This window comes from Myzus persicae, unplaced genomic scaffold (assembly GCF_001856785.1).
Source record: "Myzus persicae strain clone G006 unplaced genomic scaffold, MPER_G0061.0, whole genome shotgun sequence".
Lineage (NCBI taxonomy): Eukaryota > Metazoa > Arthropoda > Insecta > Hemiptera > Aphididae > Myzus > Myzus persicae.
The window spans coordinates 140,972-151,533 of record NW_019103963.1 but is presented as its reverse complement, the minus strand read 5'-3'; the positions used below and the strand labels follow the sequence as shown (position 1 = coordinate 151,533).

At 26.5% G+C, this 10,562-nt stretch overlaps 2 protein-coding genes across 2 annotated transcripts; one reads left to right on the top strand and one right to left on the bottom strand.

The window, feature by feature from the left end:
* The first annotated feature begins 268 nt into the window (after positions 1-268).
* Positions 269-10,482, top strand: LOC111036968. The gene is made up of 19 exons (XM_022319299.1): positions 269-528; positions 978-1,088; positions 1,423-1,508; positions 1,635-1,805; positions 1,901-2,114; positions 2,170-2,269; positions 2,381-2,531; positions 2,862-3,013; positions 3,081-3,492; positions 4,823-4,984; positions 5,080-5,286; positions 5,453-5,605; positions 5,667-5,855; positions 5,933-6,056; positions 6,127-6,239; positions 6,321-6,479; positions 7,302-7,513; positions 7,714-7,835; positions 10,147-10,482. The coding sequence occupies exons 2-18, from the start codon at positions 1,004-1,006 to the stop codon at positions 7,826-7,828; spliced, it is 2,805 nt and encodes a 934-aa protein (XP_022174991.1). The 5' UTR covers positions 269-528; positions 978-1,003; the 3' UTR covers positions 7,829-7,835; positions 10,147-10,482.
* On the bottom strand, positions 8,716-9,639 carry LOC111036976 (tigger transposable element-derived protein 4-like). The gene has a single exon (XM_022319312.1). The coding sequence runs from the start codon at positions 9,637-9,639 to the stop codon at positions 8,716-8,718; it is 924 nt and encodes a 307-aa protein (XP_022175004.1).
* Positions 10,483-10,562: the final 80 nt, after the last annotated feature.

The following is a 10,562-nucleotide window of genomic DNA, read 5'->3' as shown; positions in this document are numbered from 1 at the left end:
TATTGTATTGGTGTATTATACATTTAAACTTATATAATTTATAGAAAAATAAAATATAGAATAATAAAATACCTACCCACTGACTGTTCTGAGTAGGTAAGTAGGTAGTAGGTACTTACTATACCTACAGCCTACTGCAGTCTGCAGAGTTACGTATTTTTATGATTCAATTATTTTAAATCCTAGCCGTGGTGGTGGTACTGACCACCGAGTGTAAACTCTGACTATAAACAGTTGGTAACTTACATATTATTATCTACTGTTTACTAATATAGTCATAGCTAATAGCTGTGTATTTATTATTATTATGTCTTCACAGTTCACTTTTTCGTCTTCACGACTTGCGTTTTTACTTTTTTCAACCATCAATTGTCATACCTACTGTCATTGGCGTCATTGAACATTTGAACATAATTAATAATAACTATATTCTACGGTTTTGTGGTCCGTGTCGTGGGCTCGTGACTCGTGTCGTGAACTCTTGAGTTGTGTCGTTAATTTGTAAATCGTACCTACTCGGTACGCATGGTACGTATATACTCTGTATAATATTATGCGCTATAATATGGACTTACGATTTATAGAATATCGCATAATTGTTTTTTGTTATAAAGGCCAAAGTCTCTATAATTCACTAGGTACCTCCGTATTCCGCGTAAACTGTGTGGTTTACCCTTCACCTCAATATATACCTACCAAATAGCAAATAGTTGATAACTATTTCACTCTTAAGTTATGTCACTCTTAGTTAGGTGGTTATTAATAACTAGTAAAATGATAAATGGAAAATTACCTAAACAACATTATCTAATTTGGTGAATAACAACAAAATTCTTAATACGGATCATACTATTACTCGGAATACGGACACAGTGTAATAGCGCCTTAACTCATTGAGTATATAAAAATAAACAATGTATACTCAATGGTATTATGTATTCTGTTTAAGTTTTAAGTAAGAAACATTTGTATTTTAGACGTTTTATTAAACCTGACAATTGCGATGGGTTCTGAACGCAATGAAACTAATCTATCATCAAGTGCCAACAGTAGTTTGCCTTCGTCCAGTTTAACATTGTCTTCTAGTAGTAAGTTCAAACAAGTATAACTATTTTAATTGTAATACATCTTAAAGTACCTATTGCCCATTGCATACAAAGTGCAAAAATAATTCTAAAACTCAAAATGATCATTATGTAAAAAATAAATATACTTGAATATTAGTTATTACTTATACTGTTTTTTGAAAAAGATAAAAATGTACTATTGTTTTTTATATAATACTGTAGGTACCCTGAAGTTTTTACACAATATTAAAGTTAATATCAATATTTAATTTTCATAACATTAACAATAATAAATACCTACTTAGGTATTTCCAATTCAAATTATTTATGTAAATAAAGTACAATTTATTTGCAGTATCATCAATAAATACAAGAGGTTCAATTGAAAATAGTTTTTTTACTGTAATCGATCCTAACATTACTAGCAGTACAGAAATAGAAGTAAGATACAAATTTTAAAAATGTTGAGAAATCATTTGCAGTGCATATATTTCTAATACAACATATAAGCATATAATTTACTTTGATACAGTTTATTGTACATTTTCTTTACTTTTAATTTATAAGGTAATAGTGAATATTTGGGTGAACACATTTAAAGAAAATCCTAGAACTGGTACAATCAAGTTATTTGCTGTTATTATTAATTGTTTTGATGTCGATGTTTGTGAAGATGCATTCATTAACTTTAATTCTGTTTTAATCTTTGCAAAAATTAATAAATGTTTTGAAACATTGGTATGATATTTATAATTAAAAACTATTGCCTATTATTTATTAGTTTCTAAGTAGGTACAAACATAATTTTATATTATTCTGATTATATTTTTTAGGCAAAAATTGGTTCTTTGATTTCTCCTGAAAAAATCAAAAAATCAATAGAGATCCATAAATCCTTAGAACTTTTTACTGCAATTTTTCAGTATCACAGTTACTTATTTTTGGAAAATCATGCTAATAAAAATTATTTTACATTCTTAAGAGATATTCTTATTAGAATATCACAATCTGATTTTGTTGGACCTAGACTTCTTGCTACAAGTTTTGGTAAGACCAAATATGCTAACAACCATATTTTATTTAAATAATTATATTTATTTAGGTTTGAAAATAGTTACTGGTTTGGTTCAATCAAATAATATAGAACTGGTACAGAATGATCTTGAAATATTGTATACAGAGTTTTTAATAAAACGATGGAAGTAAGTTAACCACATTATGTATTCATAATTGAGTTTATATGTATTCACTTTTACATATTTATTATAATCATTTATGTATTTTAAAATATTAATTTGATTTTTACTTTACAGAGATACTTTTTACATTGTACGAGAAAAAGTGTTGCTAGAACTAGCGTTTTGGATAAATATTGATTTTATTAACTTTATAAATGATTTTTGGATGTATATTTATTGGGCTCTAGGAGATCAAAGTGCAAGTGTACAAACTACAGCTCTTAAAGTACATATATTTTTTTATTATTAATTAGTTATCCATTAATTGTATTACATATTAATATAATTGAATGAATTAATTAAATAGTATTGGTTTTATAATATTAGTTAATATTTTTTTCAAACCTAAATACTATAAATTGAATTAGTTTTTTCCACGTTCAGAAGTTTTACTTGCCTTTACAGTCATAACTTGTGTTAATGGGCAAGGAAAGGCTTAGTATATTGCATTAAAGTACTTTTATGATAGATACAGTTAACTCTTAATAATGAAGCAACACGCCATTGTATATTATCAACCCCTAAATTTGTTGTAATATTTCTAAATTACTTTCAGATGGCTAATGATATTTTATTAAATATGCACAGTAATATTCCTAAAGTAAAGATGTTGATAAAAAAAATAGTTTCCGTTCTAGCTAACCTACTTTTATCAACTAATGATGGAGTGGTAATTTCAGCATTAAATTTATATTCCATATTACCAAGGTTTTTATTCTTAAAATAAAATAATATTTTAGGGATGAATAATTATATTTTCTTAAACTATTTTTAGTATAGATGATGAAGAGGATGAAGAATATCACATGAATAAGGTTGAGTCAATAGCATTAGAATTAGTTTTTTCTGAAAAATATAAAATTGCCCGAGTTGCTGCAAAACATTTTGTTAACCAAATGGTCAATTTTCAACCAAATGCATTTGAACAATTGAAAGTTTTTATAGTCATTTTGGAAGGTGTTCCATTGGAGATTAGATTGATTGCAGCCTCATTTTTTGTAGATGCTATTAATGATTTATGCCCTTTACTCACAGACTTTAAATTGATATCTCAATTTTTAACATCAGACGATCTTAAAGATACAGAAAAACATAGTTTCATGACTTTATTTATGTATGTTATTAAATGGTTGATTACCGGTGTTAAGCCTGAACAGAAAATTGCTTTTATGGGAGACCAAAATGATGTAAGTACTGATTTTTATTTGATAATTTATATAAGATGTAATAACATTAATAATTAATTAGATTATTTATTGAAAAAATGTACATCTTTCAATTTGATTTAATTTTCAAACTTATTTCATAATTATTACCTAACTTCCAACTAGTTACAAAAAAAAAACTAAAAACAGATGATGTAAAAATGTATTTAATTATTAATATTTAAATTGATGTTAATATATTATAAATTAAAAATTATATTTAAATAGATTTTTTCATGGACAATAAAATGTCTGTATATGTATATATATATATTGAAAGTTAAACCTTTTTTGTTATACTTTAAAGTGTATATTTTAGATTATAGACCAGGGGTGTCCAACCCGCACCCCGTGATAGATTTTGATGCGGCCCTCACTTCAATTTAAAAACCATGAATTAATTGTATTTAATATATTAATATAACGAGAACAAATTTATTTTAAGAATATAAAACATCAAATAAACTGTAAGGGCACACGGCAAGATGCACACGTCTGTATTTTTACCATTGCTTAAGGATTGCCATAACTTCAATCGATCCTGATATTAATTCATTACTTTCACAAAAAAAGCAATTTCAAATTTCACATTAAATAAAATTAATGACTTGTAACTTTTTTAAACTAAAACTTTTTTTTATTATAAATAATTATATTTTTCTGTGTATTGATAATTAAAAATTAATACTTGTAAAAATATTTCTGCTTATTATTTGCTATTGTAAAATTTATAAAAAAATGTATTGTTGTATTATGGAATATAATTTAATCATTATATTATATTATTAAAAAAAAAAGTATGTGGCCCACAACAATTTCTACCTACATGATGTAGCCCAGTCTTCACAAAAGGTTGGACACCCCTGTTATAGACCATATGAAGTTGGCTGTTGTTTAATTTGGATAGTAAATTGTGAATTTTTTTATAAATTATACAGTAGAAATAACTTCAAAGTTCAAATTGATTAAAATTATTCATTTTCTTATATAATTTATATTACCTATTTTAAATTTTAATACTATGACTGTTTAGTTCCTATTAAATAATAAATTGATGAAGTGTTGCACTTTTGTATTATTGTACTAATATAAACAATTAAATTTTTTTAAGATTTACAAGTTCAGTGAAACTTCCATATTACAACAAATGGACAACAAAAAATTTTTATTTTAAAGAATTTTGCTGAATAGTATTAAATAAATTTGATTCGGTTCTCATAAGTATTATGTTTAAATAGAATATTTTGTTTTATGGAAGTTTCACTATTTATCACATGATAAAATATAATAGATGTATATAACTTTATTTTAGACTATTCAGTTACATATTAATGCAATTAAAAAGACAGAATATACTACTTATATTGTGTTGCATTTACTAAATCAACTTAAAGAATGTAATACACCTACACATGCATTTTCGCTATGGATTTTACTTCAGTTTGTCGATTTTAAATTACTTCAAGATAGAAAGGTATTATTATACTTTACAATATATATATATTTATTTATTAACTTACTAACTATGTATAAATAGAGTTATTTTGTATGTTTTTAATTTGAATATAGATAATACCTGAAATATTAGAACAAGGATCTTTATTTTATCATACTTGGAATATTCCTACTGTTTTAGAGATGATTTCTAAATGCATTAATATGATGTCTTCAAATTTAAAAGGTCCTGATCAAAGCTTGTGTGTGAAATATATTAAAGATATCGCACAAGCAAATATTAATATTTTAGAAGCTGACATTGAAAATCCAACTAAAAATGTAATCTTATTTTAAATAAAATATATTATAATTTTCATATACCAACAGGTAATATGTATATAGATTTGTATAACATATAATTTTGAAATTATTGCAATTAACTTAAAACTAAAATTAAGTCTATGAAAAGTTATGTATTATATTATAATGACTATTCATTTTTCAGGCGTCAAACAAATTGAGTCAAAAAAATGCTTTAATTAAAATTTGGTCTCTAGCAAAATATAACCTTATACCTGATGACTTGGAACCATTGAAATATTTATCTTATTATATACCTAACCTAAACAATAACTCACCAGGCAATTTAATTGTTTCAGTACGATATTTGAAATAAACGCAATATGTAATGTGTGGCTTAAAATCAAATTATTGTTTAGGAATTTGCTCTAAGTGCTTTTATGGAAGTATTCAGAAGAAAAATGTTAAAAGTACCAACAGATTTTCGAAATAATTTTTCTATTGAACAGTCTGAAATTATTGTAGAAAATACATATATTACTTTTTTAAATGCCATGTTAAATGCATCTAGTAAATATGACCCTCAAATTTTAAACATCTGTGAGACTGTAAGATATTTTTATTTTTTTTATAAATTATATTTTATTTTTATATAACTTTTTGTAATTTTTTTCATTGATTTCAGGCATTTTTAATTGTTGATGACTTATTACGAATTAGATTTAACATAGATAAAACTTATTATATACTTGACGATGACCAAAATAAGAGATTAAATGAGTTCATATTTTTTTTGCTCAATAACTGTGGTATGCATTTCTTGGTTTAAGAAACAAAGATTTTAAACCTATTGAATGGTTTTTTTAAAATTTATTTTAGAATATAACATTGATTTAAGTACTTTAAGACTTGTAGAAGTATTTATACAACTTATACAGGATGGTCTTATCGAAGTGAATCATTTAATTACACTATTGCAGTTTGTAAAAAAGGTACCTAAACAGTTACCCTATAATTTTATAATCTTAATAAATTAGTCAAACTTTTCATGACTGGTAAATTATTTTTTAAAGGAATCAATTGAACATGCACTTATACCAGTTTTTAATTTCTTTTGCAAAAAAGAAACCGGAGGTCAATTGAGCGATGCAATTAATTTATACTTAGTGTACATGTATGAAAATATTATTTCGCAAAAATCAGACTTCAAAAACCACACATTAAAAGATTTAGTAAGTGGTTTTATTTCTAATATTTAAATGTTGTGTTTTTTCTTTCAAATTTATTCTTACTTTTTTCAAATGTGGTTCAAACTACTCTATAAAGTTTGCTGGTGCCCCCAAGAACAATTTGAAATTTTCACAAAATTAGTTGAGTAGTTTTTGAGTACCTATTTAAGCTAAAAATATGCATTCAATTCACATATTTCTGATTAGATACATTTCTTTATTCAAAACCATAAACGTGATAATTTGATACATTCTTTTACTTAATCTACCTGAGTAACTAATGGCAACCATTTATAAACAAAATCCTTGTTTGAACACCTTAATGGGTCAGACTTATTGAGTCCAATTGTGAATTTAAACCACTCAGGGACCCACTCAAACACACTACTAATTTCATCAAAATCGACCCTGCAGACTGCAGCTTAAGAGTAGTTCAATGGGGTACATGTGTATGGAAGAATTTTATACATAAATATTACCTTTTTTTGGTACTTATATTTCATTAAAAGTATTTTGAAAGATAATGTATTATATATTATACATAAATGATTATAAATTGACTTAAAACAATTTAAAATTTTAGTAAAAAACTTACTTTGTAATTAGAATTTTTTCACATTTGGCCCTTCCTAATAAAATTGTCTAGTTTCGCCCATGTGATCATGTGTGTATACATTTATTACAAGGTCTAAAAAGAACCACTGTGTATATATTCTATTCTATATTATCTGTAATAATAATTAAGTACCTAATGCTATGAACTTTGTGTTTATTCATTGCTGTGTAGAAAACTTTCAAAATAGGTATTTAAAATTTTAATTTTAGACTGATGTAGCTACTATAATTACACGCATCTTATGTCAGTGTACGGACCCAATAGGAAAACGACTAGTATCAACAAATATTCATCGACACGGTATTCAATATGCGATGAGTGATTCATTAAGTAACCCTTACATTGAATATCCATTTAAAAAATTCTTTTGGATTCTTGTATCTATGTGCGATACCTTAATCCCATATGATGCTCAACGTTTGTAAGTAAAATATTAATTTGTCTTGTATTCGCACTTTGCAGTAACATAAGATTATATTATATTCTAAATGTCAAATTAAGTCTGGATAGAAAGTTTGCACTTAATTTAATAAAAATGTCTATATAAATATTCTTAAACCCATAGTGAAAAACACATTTTTCTTTGCAATTTACATAAATGGTTTTTTAAATTTTGTTTAGAGCTACTAATTTTATTAGTAAACCTGCTACACAAGAACTAATTAGTTCCGACAATGAATATGTACTTGGATATTTGTATAAATTATCAGAATTGTATGAAACTCTAAAAAGTTAATTTTTTGGTAAGATTGAAATGTAGTTTTTATTTTTAGTATTGGTAGTACAGTCAAAACTCTTTATAACGAATCTGAAGGGACCAAGAGATTTCTTTCGTTATAGACAGTTTTCGTAATAGAAAGGGTTTAAAAAAAAACAAAATTTTAATTATTTATGTATAAAGGTATGTAATATTATATATCAAACACATCATTATTTTTACATTATTTTATATATATTTACGTATTGTATTAAATTATTATTATTATTATACATACTTATTAAATATAATTTAATTTTTATACTATACATATTTTAAACCTTATTTAAAATAGTCTGTCATCTTAGTTTGGACTTTTTTATTTTGCCAATACTGTTTTTGTATTTTTCTATGAATTTCTCCCATGTTTTGGTATAACTTTGGATCATCTTCATGAAACAATAAGTACTTTTCTAATAATTTAGCCGCATCAAGTGCTTGTTGAATACTTGGTATTACGACTTCGTCAGGTTGTGCTTCCTCTTCATCTTCCTTTTGCTCCTCCTCGCCTTTTGTCACTGCATTTAGGATTTCTTCATCAGTTAACGATATTGTTGTAACTAGATTCTCGTCTATTTCTACATAGTTTTGTAGGTCCTTAGGAGTCAAAGTATGCGGAGTATTGAACTGAGTAATCCACTCACTCAGTGTATCATCTACATTCTCAAATTGTTTTGTTTCTTCTTCAGCATTGGCAAAACTTCGAAGTCCAGCATTACGAAAAGAATGCCGTATAGTTTCTGCTGTTACCTCTTCCCAGGCTTTACTTAAGAAGTTCACCACATCAAGCATATTGATAGAGGCATTGCCATCAGATTCGATAATTTCCATTAATATTTTCTTTCTATAGTGGCCTTTCAAACTTTTTATAACACTTTGGTCCATCGGCTGTAAGATACTAGTTGTGTTAGCTGGGAGGCTGGGAAAAATATCATCTCTATGTTCATAAGATTAGATAGATTGGGATGAGCAGGACAATTATTCACGAGTAACAAAACTTTTCGCCCTTTTAATTCTGCATCCCATTTTCTTATTTCTTCTTCAAAAAGTATTGATGTCATCCACGCTGAGTTATTTGCTTTATAAGTGACTGGCAACCGTTTAATATTTTTAAAACATCGCGGGTTTTTTGATTTGCCTATTACCATAATCTTTCTTTTTTCAGTGCCACTCATATTGGCTGCTACAAAGGCAGTGATACGTTCTTTAGAAAGTTTACCTCCCACGCATTTTTCCCCTTTGAATTTTAATGTTTTATCTGGGGTCATTTTGTAAAAAATACCTGTCTCATCAGCATTAAAAATATTATCCGGAGTGTACTTTTCATTCAATTTTGGCCACACATTAATTAACCAGCTGTTAGTAACATTCAAGTCGACATTTAGTGCTTCTCCGCTTATTTTCCCATAGGTAATATTGTGACGTTGTTTAAATTTTCCAAGCCATCCTTCCGAGGCCTTGAAATCTATAATACCAAGTTGTTGAGCAAAATGTTCAGCTTTAGTTTTCAAAACAGGCCCAGATATAGGTACATTATTACAACGTTGTTTATGGAACCACGTTAACATGGCCTGGTCCAAGCCTTTAAATTTCGGTTTCCTTATTTTTTTACAAGAACTTCCTTCTGTTTCAGCATGCAATATTTTATCCTTATTCTTCCAGATAGTAGCGACAGTAGATGGGCTAAAACCAAAACGTTTCCCGACATCACTTTTTTTTTCACCTTTTTCAATCGCACGTATTAAAGCGACTTTTTGATCAACACACAGTGCTTTTCTTTTACTTGCCATAACGAATGTTAGCGCACTTCTGTGGTCATGTGTATAATAATGTTAGACATTACGTCGATAATAAAATGAACATGGTACCTATTAAATATCGATAATAACGATATTAAAAGTAGATAATGAAAGAATGTAATCGTTCTTGGAAATGCCGGCATTATTGCCGATTATTTTTATAGTTTATATATTATGTAATAGATACGATAACACGTAAATTGTATTATGAAACATAAAATATTGTTTCGTTATTGAGAGTGACTAATACGTTATAGAGAATGAATTGTCTAATGGGTTATATAGCAAACCAACCATTATTATGTAATGTTTACGTTACATAGAGTTTTTCGTTGTAAAGAGTTTTCACTGTATTATAAGTTGTTATTAATATACTGTGAGGTAATAATAATACTTTGTTAAATAAATATAAAGTAATGTACGTGTTTTCACCAATGATGTGACATTTAAATAATTCAATTTATGATTACTTAAAGCATTTTCTTTACCTTTTTTCAGAAACATTGATAAAATTACTAGCACGAGACTTCAAATAAGAACATGTCAACAAATATTGAAAATATATTTTGATATGCACCGTGTGTTTTTTTTTTGGGGGGGGGGGTACTGTAGATAATGTTTAATAATCAAACATTGTTTTATTTCAATAATTTTAGTTATTAAAACTAACTTAATGTATGCCCTAATTTATTACATACTAGAAAAAACTTTTTGCCGGATATTTATCCGAAGCTCGTAACGCCTATTAATTGTATAAATAATTCATTATATGATTTTTTATTAAGTAGTTTCTATATCCTTCCTCTAAAATGTTTTATGTAACTACAAATGTATATATTATAATATATTAATTACATGTTAGTATTAATTTGATTTAATACTTTATAAACTCTAAATTATTCAAATTAATATAT